Below are 21,146 nucleotides of genomic sequence, written 5' to 3' on the forward strand. Positions count from 1 at the left end.
TTTAAAAATGCATTAATGTAATTGCATAAGAGCATTTACTTTAAAGAAACCTTTTAAGGAAAACTCACTGAACAGGTCTAGCAGCACAGATGCCACTTGGTTTGATTTTCTTATCTAATGACATTTAGACATTGTGACTAGTGTCCAAATGCTTGTTTCAATCAGTGCTGTTAAAATCACCATTTAGCCTTTTCACATCTAGGCACAAGGAGAGAGGTAAACAAGGACATATTTATAATACGGCGAGGATAATAAACCTCAAGAACTCTTAGATTCGTTTGAGCTTTGATTATTGCTGCAGGATAGAGAAGGATGTCCAACAGAGGACTGTTTACTCCAGAACACTAATGCACTGCTCAATCACACTGAGCTCCAGTGAGGAGACTTGGCCGCAGTCCCTCCAAATGGCTTTAACATGCCCTGAAAGTTGGCTAATGGCGGTTTAAGTTTATAAATCTCACACTAAAGAGTTAGTTTAAATCGAACGAGTGTCCTTGTTCTGATATAAACAGGATAAATCCTGAAATGAAGCAGCTTTAAAGCATGGAGACAGCAGACATGGCAACACGAAAAAGGGGCTTTTATTTCTGAACTGTTTTTATAAGCAGTCCAACACACATGTTCCTAGCTGTTCTGAAAAATGAAAACAAAAAAATAATTTTAATAACAATTATCATTCATTGAATAATATTATTAATAATTATTATAATCATCATCATCATCATCATCATAACCTTAATGGTAATAACCCCAGACAGTAGTATTTGCGTTTGCGCTTGTTTGTGGCACATGAAAAAGAGAGTTTCGGTTGACTGTAAACCCAGATACTCCACAGCTCTGTGCCCTAGGTAAACCAACGCACAGAGGGACTAGCTCCCCGACCAGACAATAAATATGAAAGAGAGCAAAAGAGTTCTGTATTAAACGAACAAAAATAATAATCTGTAACTCGTAGGTACAATATCTAAACTTCTTATGTGCAAGATCTGAGCTGATTCTTCACCACAAATAGTTGAACTCACATCGAACCCGATCCCTTCCCGAGTCAATTTTTTGTCTACATCGTAAAGTCTTTTAAATAAACCTAAGCTCATTTGTTTTTATTTCTTATACACATATATACTTAGATTTTTGTTAGTTTGTTTTTCTTTTTTTTTTTTCCTATTTATCGTCCTCTTCCATTTTGAAACCTGCGTTCACCCACACACAAAATTCACCGCTACAGAACAGACACACAAGCAATTGAATGAAGCAAACACTGACGAAGTGACTGAAAAGCTACCGTTAAAATAAAACAAAAAAACCCCTGAATAAAACATGGATATTTAGGACTGGCGGAGGTGCCACCCTTTTTGAGAAACGGGCTAGCAGTTTCAAAACAAGGTACCGGTCGTCGCCGGTCAGTAGCTTTGAGGCGTATCGTCAATTGACGTAGGATCGTTGCCCCACGGCCCACTTGTTCCACGTCACATGAATTTCATCACATTTTTGTACTCTTTCTCAAACTCACTGCTGCTCGCCCATTAAAACGTACCAATTTTTTGTCTCGAAAATAGCCGGCGAGCATTGCGTGAGCTTTTTATTGGTTCAAGGACATTCTCCTACAGTCGTTTGGCACATTTTATTTCGTCAGCTTGTGAAGCGTGGTGGAAAAAGTGCAGTGATATATATTTCAAAACAAGCCATTTTGGTTTCAAAATAAAACTCTTGAAGGGCACTAAAACATCCTCAGGATGGCACCTCCCCGACACTTAAAGACTACAAAAACTGATCCGACTCCCAAAACCCTGCGATTTCTGCAGAGCACCGCATGCAAATCACTCGGAATGCACAGACGGGAGTCATAGAAAAAGAAAATTACTGCATGGAAAAAAAATAGAACCTGAATATACATGAAAACACTTCTTTAAAATCACCTCATGCCTGTTAAGCTGTGCTTGTTTTTCCATAAAAAAAAGACCAAAATAAATGCACATAACATACTCCAAAAAGATGTGTCATCTATAGAAATCTGCATTTGCATCACATTCAAAACAATATAAAAATTTAAACTATATTCAAATCAAGCCTTACAACAAATGGTTTTAAGTTGTCTCTCCTTCCGCGATCCAAGCAGCCCACCTTTCCAAACACCTGTGAGTGCGAGCGTCCTACCTTCGAACTGAATAACAGTCTGTATGCCCGTGAATGGATAATGGCGAAGCTGCGTTGCGCGTCTCACCTTCAGAAGCGCCGGCATAACGAAACAGACAAGAGACAGACAAAAGACCTCCTCGCACCTCATTATGAGATAAGCCATCCAACTCTTCGCTCTTTCACACCGATGGTCCTAAAAGAGGCGTACGCACAGTTTTCTCAGCCTGAGGTTTGCACACGGCTGCCGATTGATTGACAGATGTGAACCCTGCCCACCCCACCCGCCCCCAAGCTGAGACATAGGGACAAACACAGACAGGCAGAGACAGAGATACGCCATATATGCAAACATTGTCAATAAGATTATACTGTAGATGCACAGAGAAAGGATTCATATATACAGCCTGATAAAAGACTCCAGGGATGCTGCTGCTGTTTTTTTATCCCAAGTGGTCCCTCTAACCATGCATCATCAACTGTCCATTGGCATCCTTGTACACGACTGGAAGTCTGCAGTTCAGTTTTTATTCTGTGCGTTCAGTTTCCAACACTGTTCTCGGGGTCTGTTCACAGGGAGATGCAGGTGACGCGGCCTGGACTCAAGGAATTCTCAGGTGTCTCAAGTCGAACGTTTATTTCATTGGCACTTTTTGCACTTCTGTGGGTTCAGGGGGAGAGGTTGGGTTCGTGTCTTAGGAAAGGTCCTGCCACGTTCCTTCCCATTGTGTTAAGCAGCGTAAAACAATCCACCCACGAACAAATTAACAACAACAAAAAAACAATAGACAAAAAGAGAAACAAAAATACATTCAAGGCGAAAGAAAACAAATCTTCCTGGTGACAATATTGGGGCATTTCCTTTAAAGCAACAACACCTACTTTTTGCATCGTGTACACGCACTAGTACACACATTTAATGCATTATGAAGAACCCAACCAAATTTGGTTTACAAGGGCTAAGCAAAAAAAGAAAGAAATGAAAAACACTTCCGTATTTCACTGTACGTCCTCTGAGAGCTCTTGGAACTTGGATGCACGCAACACTCGCCGTTGCAGTTCATTCAATCCGTCAGCGAGTATCAAGGAAGTGTCGAAGACTTTTGTACTTCTCAAGTACAGGACAAGGGTTGGGTGCCACAACAGTCCACAAATCTGAGTCCATTTAGCATGAAATGGCATGCATGCCATGCACCCCCGATGTTGACAGAAAGTGGTGCAAAGCATACACATCAAGAATGGCACAATCAGTGAAGTGGCCTTGGTGTTCCCACAAAGGACATGAAAGACAACGGGAGTGATATTGTTCAAGCCATCGTCTTTTGAGATTGTTTCCATCTGATTAGATCTCTAAGGCCGCATGGCTCTGGTTTCCCTCTAGCAGAGGTACGGATACTGTCCGGTTCTAGCACACTTTACAAGTGAAAGTGTGCTAGAACACTTTCACTTGTAAAGAAGCTCCAAGTGGACATTGTTTGGGACCCTTATAGCAGAGGCCTTTTTTTGCCTAAATACGAGCATGCCGGTGTGTGCAAGGAGAATGTGGGAATCACAGAAGCAACGACATGCTCACAAAAAAGGTGCAGTATCCCAGCCTGCACCACTGGTCAAAACAGGGTCCCAGATTCAGCACTGGCATCACTGATTGTTCTTTAACATTATCCTGGAGTGACGCCCACCCCAGCGTGTCAAGTTGCAAGGAACTGTGTGTATGTGTGTGCATTTGATTGATGAACAGTTGAGGAACAGCAGGGCACAGTCCAGCAGAACCTTCCAAGACGGACCATGTGGCGGCTCACTGTGCCAGCTGGGAAGCCTAATGTTGCTGGACAAGCGTTTTGCTGGGAGAGAGAGAGTGTGAGAGCGTGTGCATGTGTGTGTCGATGAAGAGGATGGAGAGGAGTGGTGGACAAGGGTCGCAGGAAGGGGCGGCTCACAGGCCGTTGCTGTTGCGGTGCGTGAGCGGAGGTTTGGACAGTTCCACCACATTGGTTCGCCCCTTGCCAATGACTTTGGGGGCACGACGCAGCAGCTTCTGGGCCTCGGTGAATGCTTCGGTGAGCTCCTTCTTCCACTGTACGAACTCTGGGTCGCTCTGTGAGAAAAAAAAATTACATTAGCAATTCATTCTCAGCTGCTTTATGATTTTTTTAACATATCAAGAACTTTTTAAATAGATAAAACCCTAGAGAGCTACCTAGACAGCGTTTTTAGGCAGTCTGGATGCAAAGGATTTTTAATGTTCTTTTGTGAATAAGGAAATACCAGACTGCATTCTGAAAGCCAGTAAAGGGAGATGTTAATTTTAAATGAAACTATGTTTAATTCAGTATACTTTATCAAGTATTTAAAAAAATTATTTGAACAAAAATTGCGCAATGTATTTTGCACCAGTATTTTGGTATGCTTTTGTGCCTGGATGTCAAACTGGATTGGAATCAATCGAGTTGGGAGGCTTGTGCATTTAAAGGATTAGTTCAATCCAGAATAAAACTTTCCTGATAATTTCCTCACCCCCGTCATCCAAGATGTTCATATCTTTCTTCAGTCACAAAGAATTAAGGCTTTTGAGCAAAACATTCCAGGATTTTTCTCCGTATAATGGACTTCAATGGTGGCCAACGGGCTGAATATCCAAATTGCAGTTTCAGTGCAGCTTCATAGCGCTCTACACGATCCCAGCCGAGGAATAAGGGTCTTATCTAGCGAAACAATCTGTCATTTTCTAAAGAAATATAGCTTGACTTCACGCATTAAGTAATCACGTTGGAAAGGTCATGCATGACGTAGGCGGAAGTACTGACCCAGAGTTTACAAAGAGAACAAGCAAAGAAAGTCAAATGCCCTTTACAAAAAAAGGTAAAAACGATGTTGGACAATTTTGAAGTTGGAGAAAATTAGATTTTTCTCCCCACCCCAAATTTGAGAGTTTTTCGCCCCACCCCACCTTATTGAACCAGAGTACACAGATGCTAACCGTACGTGACCTTTCCAACGTGATTGCATAATGCATGAATTTGCGGACTTTTTATTTATTTTTTTAGAAAATGACCAATCGTTTCGCTAGATAAGACACTTATTCCTCAGCTGGGATCGTATAGAGCCCTTTGAAGCTGCAGTTTGGACCTTCAACCCGTTGGCTACCATTTAAGACCATTATATGGAGAAAAATCCTGGAATCTTTTCCTCAAAAACCTTACTTTCTTTGTGACTGAAGACAGAAAGACATGAACATCTTGGATGACATGGGGACTAGTAAATTATCAGGAAATTTTTATTCTGAAAGTGAACATTCTTTAATGTGAGAGATATCTGTATGGCATGAGCTGTCCATAAAAAGTGCATCAAATCAGGCCCTCATGAGGTTTAATTTCGGATCAATGTTCACTAAGGTCTGCAAATGCATGGACACGCACTTCTGATGCTGCTCCTGCACAGATGGGAAAAAATATTTCCCACAGAACACAGGCTCAAAAAGATAAAGAACGTTTCCTAGAACAGAAGTTCATAGCAGCATATACAGAAGCCCTCATTACTTTTTCTGCACAATCCATCTTTTCTTGAATTATCTAGTCAATTAAATGTTTAATATAATCATATAAGAGGCCAAGGATGCAGTGCTTTACTTTTTCTGAAAAAGTAAAAAGTAACAAGAGCAAAAGCGGAATAGAGAAACAAAGTTTGGGCAGTATCACCAAAGGTATATATTGTGGTAATTATTTTTATTTATTACTGCCTTATTTTTGTGATTGAAACCAAAGTTTTCTTTTCTTCTTTGAGAAAAACAAGGCCGTAAAATAACAGTAACATACACTAGGTAACATTTATTATTAATTGAATATTACTATTATTAATTATATTATTTAATCTCAATTAATTAAATATTATCATAAGCAGCCCATAAAGGCAGTGCTTCACTTTTTCTGCCTTGTTTTTGTGATTGAAACCAAAGTGTTTTTTCCACAGTGTTGACAAAATAATAGTAACATACACTATGTAATATTTATTATGTGTATTATTATTCATTATTACATTTAATGTGACATTATTTAAAATCTAAATGTGATTTATTTTGTTAAATTTGACTTTCTGATTTATTTTTACATTTAGTTATTTATTCATTTTTAATAAGACAATTCAGTAGAGTTTGAAAAAGAGGATTGGGAACACTAAAAGTGAAGCAAGATAATACAAGAGCAAAAGGGGAAGAGAGAAACCCACAACAAGATGGTGAGAACAGCATGAAGGTGCCCTACCTCGCACTGCAGGACAAACTGTTTCCCTCCTTTGATCCTCAGCAGGATGCACTTTTTGTCCTTGATCTGCGTCTCCTCCACAGTCACGATCTGCTCCATGGTCAGCAGGTTTTGCTGGGGGGAGGAAAGACTAATTAGTGCATCCCTGTAAGAGTCTTCTCACAGACTATCTTGTTCGTGAGGAATACGCTATGCAACCTGCTAGCTCTGGACGGGTGGGATTTTACCCAGTGCTTGAGATATACACATCTAATGGTGTCACTTACACTGAGGTAGAAATTCTAGAGGTTGTCTGGGGCTACGAGGGAGCAAAGACACGGATGACAAGCTGTTCTTGTACTCAGTGAGTCAGTGGTGGTGCAACGAGCTGCAGACGTAGCATCTCATGTAACAGTCTGATCGCGGATACCTGATTCCCATCAAACTGAAGGATAATGGAAGTCGTTTCACTTCTGTACAAACATTTTTCCTCTAAATGACACGAACCACATTCAGACTGGTTTCTAAAGACCTTGATTTAAAGTGAGCTTCTGTGCGACAACTTAGACATATAGAACTGTAAAATCAAATAAATAATGAATGAATGAAAGAATTAATGCCAGACTGGCTCTCCAAAATTGAGAACACAGAACAACTGCAATGTAGTGAAGTTTAAGCATCACTGCTTGCAATCTGATTTGCAAGTGGCCTCCCTCTCTGTCCGTTTCCATGCATCTCCTCTTCAACATGTTCCACAGGAAGAGCATTTACCCTTCAGATCGAAGATTCAGGAACTCTGGGAGTTAAAAATGCAGGAAACTGGTGAAATCTGCACTTCTTTATCTTAGTTACAGATCAGGGCAGAAACACTCTGGCCCCAGGGAACTTGCAGTGACCTACTTCTGCATTAGAAAGACCTGAGCGCAAATGCAATCGCTTCCTCCGGATTGGAAAAGACTGAGGTTTGGTTTAGCGGTGGAAAGAAGCAATGTATATTATAAGGAGAGGTGGGTGTCTCAGTGGTTCAGGCTGCAGGTGACCCTGCGTCACTATGGGAATTTCGGAGCAGGATGGATTAAGACTTAGGGCGTATGCTAATTTCTAAAGGGATGCGTTCCTTCCTCTCCTTCTCCTTACAATATTTATCAAAATCTTGACAATTCCTGTTCTGCAATGGACAATGAAACTTAAAGCAGAGGGGGAATCAGATAAAATGTACCAGACTCACCTTGAATTTATGTTTTTTTAATGTTTTAGTCCAATGTTCCTACAGCGTAGGGACACACAGGCATGTTCTCTCAAAAAATGGTCTTTTAACCCTTTATACGAATGCTAACAGCAAACAAAACACACAAAAACACTTACCCGAGACTCTCCTTCGCCTCTCCACTCCACACGGTTGGGGAACAGGTAGAAATACCGCCGCTGCCACTGTGTCAGGAAGGGGTTTCCTAGCTTTAGCATGTAGCCGTGCATGATACAGTCCTTCCCCAGCGCATAGTCTGCACAAACCCAACACAGAGAGTCGCAATCACATAATGCTCAAATGTTGGATACTCAACATCATGTTGGAAAAATTGCATTTACCTAAATTTGGGTATATTATATAATCATTCATATTTATTATATTTTTTTGTGAAGATAGTCACATTTGGAAAGACATGAGAGTGAATAAATGGCAATTTTTGGGTCATCTATTCCTTTCAACTCCCACTGAGGTTTAACCCACTCGAATTCCTGCTCACGACTCCCGTGCTTGTGTCTTGGGGTCGTGACGCACACGATTAACTCAGTGTTTTTACATGGTAAATAAATTTTTGATAAATTACATGGGCTCTTTCAGATCTATTTCTGACCATCACACAGTCAGTCATGTGATGGGTTCCATGTCTTTCCCTTGAGGGAAGCATGTGGCACCATCACTGCATGACAAGTACGTAGAGTTCAAGCCTCTTCCCAAGGTTGCTGACGGAACTGATGCTGGACCCGTGAAAGTTGATTAGCTGACGTCAGTCTGGGCCTTTAATTCATGCTGGAGAATGTAGCACTACCGTAGCAGAGGCCATTTTCTTCTCTTGACACCACTGTGTGAAATTAGTGCTTGTCAATTCTGTAGACGGCTTATGATTTAACGCAAACTGGAGTTTCCACCAGAAAACATTATCTTTTGGACCGGCTTAAAACCTGGGTAAATGACCGAGTGCCGCAGACAATGTGATGCCTGGAGCGGCCGTTCATTAGGTTCATGACCCTCTGGAAGTCCAAAATACAGGACACTCCCAAGCAACCCGCTACAGTTCTCAGAAGTCAGAAAATGAGAGTCTGCTGAATAAGAGCAAACAGGATGTTTACAAACAGCATTTTGCAACCAGCTGTTCTGTGTACATTGCCATGACACCTCTCACTAGTAAAAAAACGTAGTGTACATGAAAAGATTTCTCCAAGAAATATAAACTTCTAAATATCTATTGACTGCACAGGAAGCTCTGCAATACATATATGTTAGTTTCTAAGTGCACAAATTTCACAAAGCAATATGAAGGCTATATTTCAAGATTCAAAACCAAATAATTAGCTATAGATATAAAATGATAAAATATACAAAATTATAAAACAAACGTAAAAAAAAATTTTTTACATTTACACTACCATTTAAAGTTTGGGGTAAGAAAGTATTTGTTTAAATAAATACTTTTAAATTAATTCTAAATTGATCAATGATGCTATCACAGGAAGAATTTATGCTTTAAAATATATTAAAATAGAAAACAGCTATTTTAAAATGTAATAATATTTCACAATATTATTATTATTATTTTTTTTACTATTTTTGATCCAATAAATGCAGTCTTGATGAGCATAAGAGACTTCAAAAAACATTAAATCATATTTACCCTAAACTTTTGAATGACAGTATATATTATTTTAAAAACATAAATATTACATAAATACATGAAATCTAAAATAATTTTTGAATAATAAGCCATAATACATGAATGAGAATTTGAGGGGGAAATGTGCAGAAAATAAATAAATGCAACAATAAAACTAAGGTGCTGTGTCTCACCCTCTTCATGTCCCTGCTGCTTGTTTTTAGCCCGCTTGCGCGCCTCATTCTTATCTGTGTCGCTGTTGACGGCATCGTACACCGTCTCGGCCACCTCCTGCTGCCAGCGCTCGGAGATCACCAGCGGAAAGTTCTTATAGAGCTCCTGATCACTGTCAAGCAGCTGAGAGAGAGACACAAAGATGACAATTACTTTCAATTCAGACAATCTCTTCATGTCTAAATAGGCAGTCTTGGAGAGAATAAGTTGCAACGTAGACCAGACTTTGTGCTTGAAGTGAAATTCTGGCTACAAGGGAGTCATTTAAAATGCTCACAGCATAGTGGAAAAATTCCTCCAGATTTCAAAGCATGAAATACAAGCTCAAGTGCTCTTAGATTTTATACGGTTCTCTCAGTGCTGGACACAATCTTGGCTCCACTTGAAAAACTACCAAGTAGTCTGCTTTGATGGTCACTTAGCTGAAGCAAAGACATCAGCCTTGAGCACCAAGTGGAATAAGTGAAAAGTTACTAAAGTTACTGGTTTTACCTTAATTCCCTTGGTGTCCTCCTCATCGAAGGAGCCGATGTCAAAGGCGTCCGCAGCGTTGACTTCTCCTCTGGGGGGAATGAGAGGTGGGGGGTACTGCAACCAAACAGAAGATGCAGAAAGTATCACACAAATCCTTAGAGAAACAATTATGGGAGGGATGTGCAAAGCACAATATTTTCAGATTTAAATATTTTTAGAATTTTTAGTTTTAAATATTTGCACAACTAAAGCTCATGTACATCAGGAACCAATCAGATGTGCTTTTTGGTCATATATCGATGTTTAAAACAGCCATTCAACAGAGTGTAACAGTGCCTGACCACTTTTTCAGCAATGTTTCATTCACTCTTCCCAAGGACTTTAAACCGTGTCTTTATAAGTTTATAATTTTCATTAAAAATCAATTCCTCCATGGATAAAATGAATGGAGCTTTTACTTGCGGAAACTTGACTGTTGCACTCCATAGGCTCAGTGTTTATGACATTTTATTTCAGAAAACTATGACAGTCCTCATAACACCGAGATCAAAAGATTGTGCACACTAACAGGAACATTGCTCACAGAAAGTGATATGAGGTCACACAGTAATTGACTTATGAAAATGTATCATTGAAGGCTTGGCTTTGATGGCGGTTCCGATTTTAGTATGCTAACAGCCACTGTCAGCACTCTAAAACACTCTGCGATAACGTTCATCTAAATGCATTCCTTTTAAAGCAGCACCACTAAAAATGAAAAAGAAAAAAATCTGAGGCTTGCCAATTGATTTTTGGATGACTAGTCAATCATCTGAACTCTAAATCAGATCAGTTATAAATTGCAATTACACAAAACCTTATTTAATCAGAATGTACGATATGAGGACTTCAACAGAGCTCCTTATTAGGGCTGATACCAAAAACAATGTTGAAGGTCTCACCTTCTGAAGATAGACCTGCTGCCAATCGATTCCCTTGAAGAACAAATGCTCCTTTACTTCTGACGCCCTACATTGAGTACATGAGATCACACTGAAGTCAAATACATTTGTAAAGTAATTTTCACTCTACACATTGTTCCACAGCAGCTTTACAGAAAATCATGACGTTAATGTTGTCTTATAGTTGCATTTAGCAGATTAGAACAGGGAATTAATATAGTTTACGTGCTGCAACAATATAAACAATCACACAGTTGAGATTTGCTAGATAGTATATTTCACTTTAAATGAGTATATTGTATGTATGCCGATAAATCTGGACATATAAATAAAACTTTAGTTAAAGAGCTGGGCGTTAATATAGTTATATTTTGCAACAAAATAAAAATCAGTTGAGATTTGCTATATAGATATAGCTATATATTGCTTTGCATGAGTATACTGTATGTATGCAGGTAAAATAGGATGTCTATCAACCATCACCACTTCTGACCAGCAGGTGTCAGCAATTCAGAACGAGCTACAAATAATTCCCAGCATGCCCTTCTGTCTTTTATAAGTCTAAATGCTTTCAGACAATCGCTTCATTTGGACATCAAACTGTTTTTTTTTTTCATTTATATTATTTACTACAAACCAAATACACATCCGATAAAATGTCTAAGTATTACAGATATCTAGATGTCTAATCTTCAAGATGGAGGCCATCTGAATTACCCCCGTCCCAGACACCCCAATCTTTTGGCGACGTCTCGCTGTAAGAGTCCTTCCAAGAGGGACTTGAGCTCAGGTGAGAAGGAGTCAGGCAACTCCACATTCTGATGAAAGAGAAAGAACAGGAAGAAGCTCATGAGTTGGATTGATATCTTGTTAAACAAGACTTTATGCCGTGTTGGCTGGTGTTTGACTTTCACCAGATGTTTACTTTTGTTTCATTAGCTTTCCTAATCAGTTACACTAAACATTCATTAGTAAAATGCAAATACGTAGGAACAGCAAACTTTCCAGTAGCCGTCTAGATCAACAGAGCATTAACAGTACAGAGTGCTTAACAGTATTTAAATATCCTCACAATCATACAAATGAATGCGAGGACAACCAAAACAATTCTCTTACATAACAGGCAGTGCCAACTGCACATTGAAATCAAGGTCAACATTCACCAGTCACAGTAAATGCAGACAAACAAACTTCACTCAATTCAGGCTATCAGGTACAGTCACTGTAACACTGAACTAAATAACAGAGCATTGCATTATAGATGCTATGGTGTTCTGAGTAGTAGCTTGTTGCTATGTACTTGCTAGTGTGTTTGAGTCAAAAGAGCCCAGCTTCAAGTCTCAACAATATTCTGGTCTTGGGTTCCTCATTTAATGCAAAGTCTATGGGAGTTTTCCCCCTACCTGTTTCAAAAGTGCCACTATATACAGTACTGTTTAAAAGTTTGGGGTCAGTAAGATTTATTATTTTATTTTTTAAAGAAATTTAGACTTATAGGCAGGAAGGACACATACAACTGACCAAAAAAGACAGAAAATACATTTAAAATGTTACACAAAATTTCTCTTTGAAATAAATGCTACAAGAAATGCTATGCCAAACTATTTTTGACATTGATAATAAGAAAAGTTACTAGAGCAGCAAATCAGTATATTAGAATGATTTCTGAAGGATCATGTGGAACTGAAGGCTGGAGTAGTTCTGCTGAAAAATCAGCTTTATCATCACAAAAATAAATTATTTTAAAATATATTAAAGTAGAAAAGTCATTTAAAATTTTAATAATATTTCACAATATACGTGTTCTTACTGTATTTTTATCAAATAAATGCAGCCTTGGTGAGCAGAAGAGACTTCTTTCAAAAATCTTAGCAACTTTAAACCTTTGAATGGTAGTGTGCGTCCGCCAACGAACCTCTGTGGAGTCATGATTGAGTTTTACAGTCCAATCTTAACTAAATCTGATCAGACAATAAAACAGCTTATTTTACAAGACAGCTTTTAAATCCTTGACTAATGAAATCTGGAGATAACTTTCCCAGTGAGGTCAGCATCCTAAAACAAACCTTAATAGCTAAATTACTGTGTCAGGACTGCTCTGTGTCCACTGGAATAGCTTTTATTTCACCAGAGGAAACAAAAAAACTAAACGATTTACTGCTGGACATTATAAAGACCACTGAACATTGTGACAGCACTGTCAGTCTTGGCCCAAAATCTATGTGTTCCAGTTTCCAAATAAAACACGATCATCTTGCTTGTCAAAGGAAAACTGTTAAACTTCTCTGCAGGAGAACAGCTGCTTAGACACAGAAGAGCTTTTTCTGCTGATTTCTGAAAAGATTTTTTTCAAGTCCTAAGCTCTAAGTCCTAATGACTGATTTGATTCGTTCCTCACAGGCAGCAATATAAAGTCTGTCTCTAAACAAGCCATTTGATACTCTTACTACTTGAATTTAAAAAATACATTTATAATTGACATTTGCATTGAGTTCATCCGTTAAAGTCCCCATGAAATCAAAATGAAAGTTTTTTGGGTGTTAGTATCAATATGTTAGTCTTAAGATTATCTATAAGGCAGTGTGCTCCAAAACAGTGACAAAATTCGCATTTAGAAGATATAAGCATTCAAAGCTTGCAGTTCGTCACTTCCGCCAAAACGGCTCAACTATTTTTTTGACGTCGCATCGTACTTCAGCTTCTCATCAAACTTTGTCCAATCAAATGCTCTCTAGAATCCGAAGCGCCCACCCCCCTAAACTATAAAATAGATGCTGAAGCCGTGGCTGAAATCTGTCACTTGTCCACAGAATTAGTATTTTCTGTACAGTGAATGGCGACAGCGCTTATTGCTGACGTTTTTCTGACGCGTCTTGTGTGTTCATACCCAAGCGATTTTCGCTGGTGATGAGCCGAGTGAACGTGCAAATTCACTCCCTGACATTAGATGGCGCTTAATGAAAAACAGAAATACCCCGGTACACATCAAATCTGATTTGATCTGCAATTCCTCTCCATAACAACTCCCTCTTATCGAGATTTTTGTAGTTGCTGTTGCGTTTGTTATAAAGCCCTTTGTGTTCAGACACCAATGAGACCAGCAGCTCTACATTCATCTTGTCTCGATGCATCTTCTTGGTCTACTTACTTCCTCTTCGTCGTTAGGTATCAATGTGTGCTTGGCAAGACCATTTTGTGCTTGAGTGCCACCAAGTCGTGTTTTCCTGTAACTTCAGCAGCTCCAGGCACGTGAACAAAAGCGCCAATCTCATTGGTCGGCCAGTTTTTAACGCGGTGCGTCAAACCAAAAAAATGAGCCAGAGGCGTTTAAAAAAAAATATTATGCTTTTACGCCTCGCGTTTTGAGCATAGGTGTGCACACTCACATTGGCTCCCTTTGTTTAGTCACGAGGCGTTAAACGTCGGCGATCATCGCACACGATATTCGTCCCGGTGTGAACAAGCCTTAACGCTGCGTGTTTCTAAGCATTTCAGTGGACCTTTAAGTTGCACAATGTATTTTGGGCCTACTTTCAAAACAAGATGTCTCCGAAAGTAGCATAATTTTGCCTTCGGGATCACGGATGCTTTAAGGGGTCATATGATGCGATTTCAAGTTTTCCTTTCTCTTTGGAGTGTTACAAGCTCTTGGTGCAGAAAGAAGATCTGTAAAGTTGCAAAGACTAAAGTCTCAAATCCAAAGAGATATTCTTTATAAAAGTTATTTTAGTTATACAAAGGCTATTTCTAAAAAAAAGAAAAAAAAAGAAAAAAGGGTCAATTCCAACTTTGTTATGACAATCTGGCGCTTCTGAATCAGCGACTGTAAGTATGTTTTGTTATCAGTTTAAGTATTTGCTTTGTTGAAAACGACGTGTTTGAGAGAGGTGGGGCATAGAGGACCTACAATAATGTACAGTATTTGAAAAATAATGTGTTTTTTGAACATTAAAGCATGTCAACATATTCTGTTACACCAAATACACAAAATAATGATCTTTAAAATTGCATCATATGACCCCTTTAAGTAGACAGCTCACTTGTGTCTTCATTTTGAAGGAAAATGACAAAATCAGCATTAAAAACAAGTGACTTCCTTTCTAGTGACTGTACAACAGTCAAGAGCGTGGCAGCTCGATGAGGACTAAATTACTGTGATGGTGAGAGGACGACAGTAAATGCAAAGCGTGGATGCAAATTCCTCTCCATTAGCATTCCCTTGTTAAACATAGTGGGTATGAAGGCACAGGTGCTCCTGTGATGAAATGTTCCCTCTTCACTTCCATGGAAAGCTGTGGCTCGTTTACCCAACTCCTGTTTCACAGCAATATCAGTCAATCAGCATAAGGGAGCTCTTTCTAGTTTGAACTGACAGAAGATTCAACTGAAGTCTTTACAGCTATAACTAAGAACTGGGTGGTTGCTAAGATGTTCTTGGTAGGTGCTGGCCTAATTTATTCGATGGGAATTTTCTTCCCATTTTATCCATCATCAATCTAACTTAACCCTCTAGGGTCTGAGGGAGTTTTGGGGCCCTGGAGAGGTTTTGACATGTCCTGACATTTGTGCTTTTTTTCAGTATCTTAAAAACATATTAATGGCTAAAGTCCGATTACACTGTATTCAGCACAAACTGTTCTGCAATAATATGTAAGCAATATGAAATGCACATGTTTGTGTTTTTGAGAAAACAACGTTTATGTGTTAGTGGAAAAATAAAAACGGCTAAATACTGAAATAAGGCCATAAAACACATACAGAACATTTGTCCACAAGACTTTTGAGAACTGGATGTGGTAGACTGGAGTTATTGCTATAAAATAATGTGAAAATCATCCTGCCCACTCATTCACAGAAAACAATATATTGATTTAATTTTTGTAAGACATGTTTTGTGTCAGAAAGGCCGTATGTGAGGGAGTGACAATGGCCATGAATATGTAGTGATTCACACCTGAGAGAAAAAGGCCCCTCCCCTAATGGGCCATCAGTGTGACTGTGAGGCAGGTAAGAATGAATGTGAGGAGACTAAAATAATGGGTGTTTTGATTATTTGTATTTTATTTACAACATAATATAATCAAAATATACACAGTGAAGGTCAAAGACACATTATTGAGCACACTGATCTAAACACAGAGACTTGAACAGTCACACACCTTTGTGCTTTTCTTGAAAACAGATCTTGTTCCACTGTTGAAACATGTAAACCATAACTGGTATTTCCAAGGTGTTTACTGCTTCTTTCCACGGATTTAAGAAAAAAAACCCAGCCCCATCATCAGTAGTCATGGAGCTTATTTACCATATTTGTAAAGAATATCAGCCCAGTGCAGTTGAACAGATTCTGATGTTGATACAGCACTCTCAGAGGAAAACACTTTGAAGTGAAGTCTTCAAGTTATCTGTTCACAAAACAAAACAAAACATATATTAGCTTGTTGATATCAGGAGCAACTATATTATTACATTAGCAATCACTAATATTGCCCACTCATAAGTCCTAAAAAACATTATTTTGTAGTCATAAACACAAGCACATTTTGTATGCATTATAAAATACAAAGACATTTTATGTCTGAGAAACTAAATTATTATTAAGCACGTTATAAACATCGACATACATTTGCAAACAGAGTATTTCAAAGTAAAGATTGGTCTAAACATTCTTAGACTCTAAGGTGGCTTTCACACTGGGCTCGTTTGATGTGGTTTGAACCAGAGTGCGATTGTTCCCGGCACCCCCCGTAGCGTTTGTCTGGTTTCACACTCTTGATACGGTTTTATTATGTGTGTTTGCGTTTACCTTACGTCATCACAAACATGCACAACATATGACAGAAAACAGAACTTAGGTCAATATATTGTGTTTTTGAATTAATTTGGAGCTATTATGCGCAGCAGAGTAAACGGCATATGGGTTTACTGTATGTGCATCGCATGTAGACGGCTATTTTGAGGAGATAGTGGATTACCATTCATTTGCCGCTCTGATTGCAGTTGCTACACGCGAACAGGCTCAGTCTCGCTCGAATCCAAAGTAAATCAGCAACACTATCCTCACTTATATGTTTTATTGAAGAAAATACATTGTAATGTGCTAAAACGTATGCGCAGGTTACTTTATTTCCTGAACAAGTGCGCACCAGAGTCCGTGTTGCTTTCATATTCACGCGAACCGCGCCATGGTTCGAGTGCAATCGAACTCAGACCACCTCCTTCAGGTAGTCTCGGGTTCGGTCGGTGCGCACCCACGTTCACATGACAGCTTTCACACTAGCCAAACGTACCGAACTCTGACGCCAATTGAACCCGGGTGTGCACCAAACGTGCTAGTGTGAAAGTACCCTAACATTCATAGTATTACAGTGTAAACACTCATATTACTTTTATATCATATTGTTTTATATTTTATAGAACATTAAAAAAAAAAACATCCTGGACCGTAATAATTTTAGATGCAATGAAATGAAACATTTAAAAATGTTTCACTTGATTTCATACATTTAGTCAGTAATTACAGTTTGGGTAAAGCAAAATCTGTACAGGTTATGTCTCAATAACACAATAACAACTAATGCAAGTAATAAAACATGACTTACTCATCAGAAATGATCTCCTCCACTGCTCAAGCCACACGTCGTGTCGCATCGCCGCCGCCTTCTGAGGTAAATTCTGGCTTATTCCTCTCAGCGAGTCTTCTTCCAGAAACTAAAAGTATCCTAGATGAACTTGATGAATCTTCATGCTTTGTTTACAGAGGTGATGTGGGCGTTTACAGGTTCGCATATCTCACGTGGATGATTACCGTTTGAATGGCGCGTGCTGCGCGTGGGCATGATCACATTACAGATAATGAGCTCAGACGGGAAAGACTGGACCTCGCGTTTGTTTCATACGGATTACTTTACCAGAGAACATTTGTTTTTTAAATTACTTCATTTAAAAGTAGACAAGACCATAGCCAGCTATGAGGTCACCGATATACGAGTAATTTGCCGTTTAAACCTCCTCATGTGAGTGTCTGCATGTATACGTTTAGACAGTTTGCAACAATGTTTAGTGTCTGTGGTATGAAAATGATGCTGGCGGAGTGAACAAGGTGTGAGAGAGTTGTGAGTGAGGGTGCGGGCGGAGATCCAGCTATTATAAGCATCTTTGGATTTGTCTTTTCCCACTTAATTTGACACTTTAGAAAATTAATAAAGAGGGAAGTTGCAGTTTAGGGTTAGCAACATCTTTATCTGATCTTATTTGCAAAAGATTTGAACAAATTTTGGTTTTTTTTTTTTTAATTTTGAGGTTTTTATTTATTTTCATAATATCTGGCAACACTGTTTGCTGGCTCGGGAACTGACAGTAATCAAAAAAGCCCACAGACAGGTTATTGCTGACAGGATACCACATTCGGTAAGGCAAATGCAAAAATCATCATGATATTATCTGTCAGAAACGTTATCAATGCGATTTAAAACAGTAGCATTTTAACACTAGTACACAGATCTGTAGAACAAGTAGGTTACAGAATGAAATATGCAAACACTAGCCATGAAGAAGTCTATGCTATTTAATTCAGTATCCACCTTATTCGTCCCGTAAGAGTGGGTACGGCCATTTGTAATTTTTATGGGTCTGGCTTCCGTTCTCATCCATGTCCAGCTATTTTTAGCTGTACAAAACAGCTCGTTTTGCTGCTTGACATTGCAAATTCATGTGTCTAACCATATTATTTTAATGTATTATACTTATATTATGTACACACTGGTTTGTGGTGCAAACAGTTTTACCGTTCACTGCACGTTGTTATTCTTCTCGTTATTTCCCTAAAGCGGCTAATGAACCGGAAGTCTTGCCCATAGGCTTACTTCCGTGTTGAAGAATAAGGTGTATAGTAGTTACATTTTCACAAAGTCATGCTAAAAACACTCATAAGAGCACTAGACAGTTATCATTTATATAGCAATGGTTATTAATGAAAACTATATCAGTAAATATGTATTGTTGCATAAATAATAAACAACTGATAAAATGATCCACCCCTAACCTATAGTAAAGTATTAACACATTTTGATGCAATAAATGATATAATTTAACAATGTTCATCCCTCCAAAACAGAAAACATCTTTCACAAACATCTACATGTCTGTCTCTTTTAAAGTGTTTAGTGTATATAATGAGTTGTATTTGTAGGGGTTATTAAAGTACAACTCTTAACCCCACCCCAGACTTCACTAATTTTCAAACCCTGGTTATGGCCAAGTGTCTGTGTGTCAAGTATTCACTGAGTTTTGGTTCATTTTTGTGACACGTTTCAGAAAGTAGTTCACAGAGACCGAGACGGCAGAAAGCGCACCCTGTTTGTTTTCTTAATTTTACAAAAGCACAGCGTTTTGTTGTTATTATAAGTGTATAGAAAAGTAGCCCCTTACAGATTCAAATGCCATATTGCTCTTATCTGTACAATCAAAAATGCCACAAAACCAGAGGGTTAAATCAGAGCACTCATTTATATATATATATATATATATATGTATATATATATGTATATATATATGTGATTATGTGTGAAGATACATAAAGAGAAACAACCTCTTTGGTTTCTTACCATGGTAAGGGTCATGCGATCAATCTCATGTTTGTCTTTGGTCTTGTGCTGTCTGAATGGGCTGTGCCTGCGAGAACAGAAGAAACAGTTCATGTAACTGAACACAGTGCTTAGCCTCGCGAAAGTTATACAGAGGACACAAGTAGTGATTTAGCTGTGACGTGTAGTCAGGAGGGGGGTTTCCATTAGAGTTCAAAAATGTTTCAATCTCAGTCATTGATCGTGAGACATAAGCATCTAACTGTCTTATCGTTTTGTTGCAAAGCAACAATTGAGATGGATCAGCATCCATTGAAAGGCTAACTGCCAGTTTTAATGTTAACTATTAAAATAGTTTTTGTTAATTTAATATGAATATGTTATAACAACATTATTTATTTATAAGATACTATAAATAATCATTAAAATGTATTTATATTTACTCGCACATTTATATTAATTTATAAATAACCACACATACATTGCATATAGAACTGTAGAAATAATCATTAAAATTATATGTATTTATAAAAAATTATCATTAAAATTATATATTTACTTTATATACAGTGCAGAGCATAAATGAGTACACCCCCTCTGAAACTTAACAAATTCAGCAATTACTCTTTGCTTAGAAGACATGTTATGGTGTTTTACAGCTATAATATTCCAGCAAGTCTGCTTGATCAGTTACTAAAGAAGAAAGTTAAAATTATTCAAGAAAATGCCATTTTCTTATCAAAGTGATCAAATGTTGTGTTGCAAAAATGAGTACACCCTCCTGAAAGTTGATGAATCTTCATGCTTTGTTTACAGAGGTGATGTGGGCGTTTACAGGTTCGCAAAAAAAAATCTGGTGTAAGGTTAAGGTAAGTATTGATCAACAGGTAAGTATGTTGAACCAAAACTGTTAAAGGCAAGTCATTTCTTGATAATTAAGTTATATGGTCCACTGAATCATACTCCGACTTAATGAAACCAAATACCTAGAAACCATATATTTACATTTTTACTAGGGTAACCATATGTGTGGTTTTAACTGTGGTTATCGGCATCATATGACCCCTTTAATACAACTCAAACAGATTAATTACACTTAACCATATAAAAATTAAGTTGTTAAATTTTTTTTACAGATGTTTCCGTTTTTGATGAATATAAATTTACATCTGCATCCTTATTCAAGGTACTACTAGCTGCTGTCAAATGTGTATGAGAGACCGAATTTTTTTAAATTAATATTTAGTATTATTAATATTGCAGCCTGCACTGCAAACTGTACTGAAGATTCGTGTCATCAAAGTCAGGAACACAAACCCGTCTCATGATTTGAAACAATAATCACTCATTAGAACATGCAGAAACAAAGAAATTAATTTTTCTATGCTAACAATGAAACCACTTGAGAGAGAACTGTCAGGAGATTTATTCTTAGCATAAAAGAGGGCAATGGTACAAGAGGAATGCTTTGTTTTGTTTTGTTTTAAGTGTGAAAATATAGCCAAAGTAACACAGAAATTCAAAAACAATGGACATGTGAAAAGGCCCCTGAAATAATCAAGTCTTCACTTTAAGCTTTCAATTAGTGATGAGTGAGTTTTTGCTAGAAAAACAGCAGGAGAAACTCTGTGAAAGTGTCTCATAGCCGGCAAAAGCTGTGAAAAGAGTGAC

General features: G+C 38.1%; 1 protein-coding gene across 1 annotated transcript in view; it reads right to left on the reverse strand.

The window, feature by feature from the left end:
- Nucleotides 1-563: 563 nt before the first annotated feature.
- The window catches only part of grk3 (G protein-coupled receptor kinase 3), a 75,234-nt gene continuing 54,651 nt past the window's right edge, over nucleotides 564-21,146 (reverse strand). The window contains exons 13-20 of the mRNA XM_016277248.1: nucleotides 19,497-19,563; nucleotides 11,608-11,708; nucleotides 10,891-10,957; nucleotides 9,968-10,063; nucleotides 9,436-9,598; nucleotides 7,734-7,870; nucleotides 6,390-6,503; nucleotides 564-4,228 (exon numbers count right to left, since the gene is read on the reverse strand). Of these exons, the coding sequence (XP_016132734.1) occupies nucleotides 4,067-4,228; nucleotides 6,390-6,503; nucleotides 7,734-7,870; nucleotides 9,436-9,598; nucleotides 9,968-10,063; nucleotides 10,891-10,957; nucleotides 11,608-11,708; nucleotides 19,497-19,563 (907 nt within the window). The 3' untranslated portion in view covers nucleotides 564-4,066. The remainder of the gene's footprint in view (nucleotides 4,229-6,389; nucleotides 6,504-7,733; nucleotides 7,871-9,435; nucleotides 9,599-9,967; nucleotides 10,064-10,890; nucleotides 10,958-11,607; nucleotides 11,709-19,496; nucleotides 19,564-21,146) is intronic.

Source organism: Sinocyclocheilus grahami, unplaced genomic scaffold (genome assembly GCF_001515645.1).
Source record: "Sinocyclocheilus grahami isolate Dianchi unplaced genomic scaffold, SAMN03320097.WGS_v1.1 scaffold110.1, whole genome shotgun sequence".
Lineage (NCBI taxonomy): Eukaryota > Metazoa > Chordata > Actinopteri > Cypriniformes > Cyprinidae > Sinocyclocheilus > Sinocyclocheilus grahami.